At 39.5% G+C, this 1,957-nt stretch overlaps 1 protein-coding gene across 1 annotated transcript; it reads left to right on the top strand.

Moving 5' to 3' along the window:
• The first annotated feature begins 250 nt into the window (after window positions 1-250).
• Window positions 251-1,488, top strand: CLDN17 (claudin 17). The gene has a single exon (XM_054468964.2). The coding sequence runs from the start codon at window positions 439-441 to the stop codon at window positions 1,087-1,089; it is 651 nt and encodes a 216-aa protein (XP_054324939.1). The 5' UTR covers window positions 251-438; the 3' UTR covers window positions 1,090-1,488.
• Window positions 1,489-1,957: the final 469 nt, after the last annotated feature.

The raw sequence follows: 1,957 nt of genomic DNA, 5'->3' as shown, positions 1-1,957 counted from the left end.
ACATATATTTATACTTTTATATCAGAGTGATTTTTTACACAGGAAGTTTCAGCTCTGTAATTAGCAATCCACAATAGAAACTTTGACAGTTAATTACAGCATTGCTAAGGCAGTAATAATACGAGAAATCCTAAACTTGAATGCAGTATTTCTTGACACACCCCTAGCTACCTTCTTATTGGCTGGGAAACAATTATATGTGACTAGTAAATAATCCATACAGAAATGAATGTGTGTGAGAAAAGGCAACATGCATTTACAACAGGTACTTCTAGTTAGGCCAAGTTCAGTCACAGCTACTGATTTGGACTAAAACGTTATGGGCAGCAGCCAAGGAGAATATCATCAAAGACTTCTCTAGACTCAAGAGCCTTCCACGTTCTACATCTTGAGCATCTTCTACCACTCCGAATTGAACCAGTCTTCAAAGTAAAGGCAATGGCATTTTATCCCTTGCAAATTGCTGGGCTGGTTCTTGGGTTCCTTGGCATGGTAGGGACTCTTGCCACAACCCTTCTGCCTCAGTGGAGAGTATCAGCTTTTGTTGGCAGCAACATTATTGTCTTTGAGAGGCTCTGGGAAGGGCTTTGGATGAACTGCATCCGACAAGCCAGGGTCCGGTTGCAATGCAAGTTCTATAGTTCCTTGTTGGCTCTGTCGCCTGCCCTGGAAACAGCCCGGGCCCTCATGTGTGTGGCTGTTGCTCTCTCCTTGATCGCCCTGCTTATTGGCATCTGTGGCATGAAGCAGGTCCAGTGCACAGGCTCTAACGAGAGGGTCAGAGCATACCTTCTGGGAACTTCAGGAGTCCTCTTCATCCTGACGGGCATCTTCGTTCTGATTCCGGTGAGCTGGACAGCCAACATAATCATCAGAGATTTCTACAATCCAGCCATCCACATAGGTCAGAAACGAGAGCTGGGAGCAGCACTTTTCCTTGGCTGGGCAAGCACTGCTGTCCTCTTCATTGGAGGGGGTCTGCTTTGTGGATTTTGCTGCTGCAACAGAAAGAAGCAAGGGTACAGATATCCAGTGCCTGGCTACTGTGTGCCACACACAGATAAGCAAAGAAACAATGACAATGCTTAGTAAGACCTCCACCAGTTATGTCTAATGCCTCCTTTTGGCTCCAAGTATGGACTATGGTCAATGTTTTTTATAAAGTCCTGCTAGAAACTGTAAGTATGTAAGGCAGGAGAACTTGCTTTATGTCTAGATTTAAATTGATATGAAAGTTTCAGTTTGTTACTGGTGGTAGGAATGAAAATGACTTACTTGGACATTCTGACTTCAGGTGTATTAAATGCATTGACTATTGTTGGACTCAATCGCTGCTCCAATTTTCATATTCTAAATTCAAGTATACCCATAATCATTAGCAAGTGTACAATGATGGACTACTACTTTTTGACCATCATATATTATCTGATAAGAATCTAAAGTTGAAATTGATATTCTATAACAATAAAACATATACCTATTCTGAAATGTAACCTATTATTTTTCCTCTACATTGTTTCTTGTACTACATGCTAACAACTAAATGGTGACCTTTTTAAAAAGATTATCATGGAAAATTGTAGATATCAAACAATAATTTTTAGCTGAATTCGTCAAAATATGAAAATGTCCATCTAATGAAAGGCTTTCTTCCTTTAGGAACTCACACAATAAAAATTAGACACTTGAGTGAAAAGGGAGCTCTGATTTCTCTTAGAACAATTAAGAAGACAGATTTTAAGATCTCTAATTTATACAGTTAAACTCGCCTAGAATTACTGTTTAAAGGAAAATAATTTATAAATGAAAACTAACATTTTTCATAGCCTATCATCCGCACATCAAACAAACAGAAGCATCTATCTTGATAAGACACATCAAGGGGAGGCTATTAACACTCAATTCTTATCTAGAGGTTATACGGTCCCAATTAGAGAATTGCAGTTTGGGCATTGAA

The sequence above is a fragment of the Pongo pygmaeus genome, chromosome 22 (genome assembly GCF_028885625.2).
Source record: "Pongo pygmaeus isolate AG05252 chromosome 22, NHGRI_mPonPyg2-v2.0_pri, whole genome shotgun sequence".
Classification (NCBI taxonomy): Eukaryota; Metazoa; Chordata; class Mammalia; order Primates; family Hominidae; genus Pongo; species Pongo pygmaeus.
The sequence above is the reverse complement of the archived record's forward strand: the minus strand, read 5'-3'. Positions and strand labels throughout refer to the sequence as shown.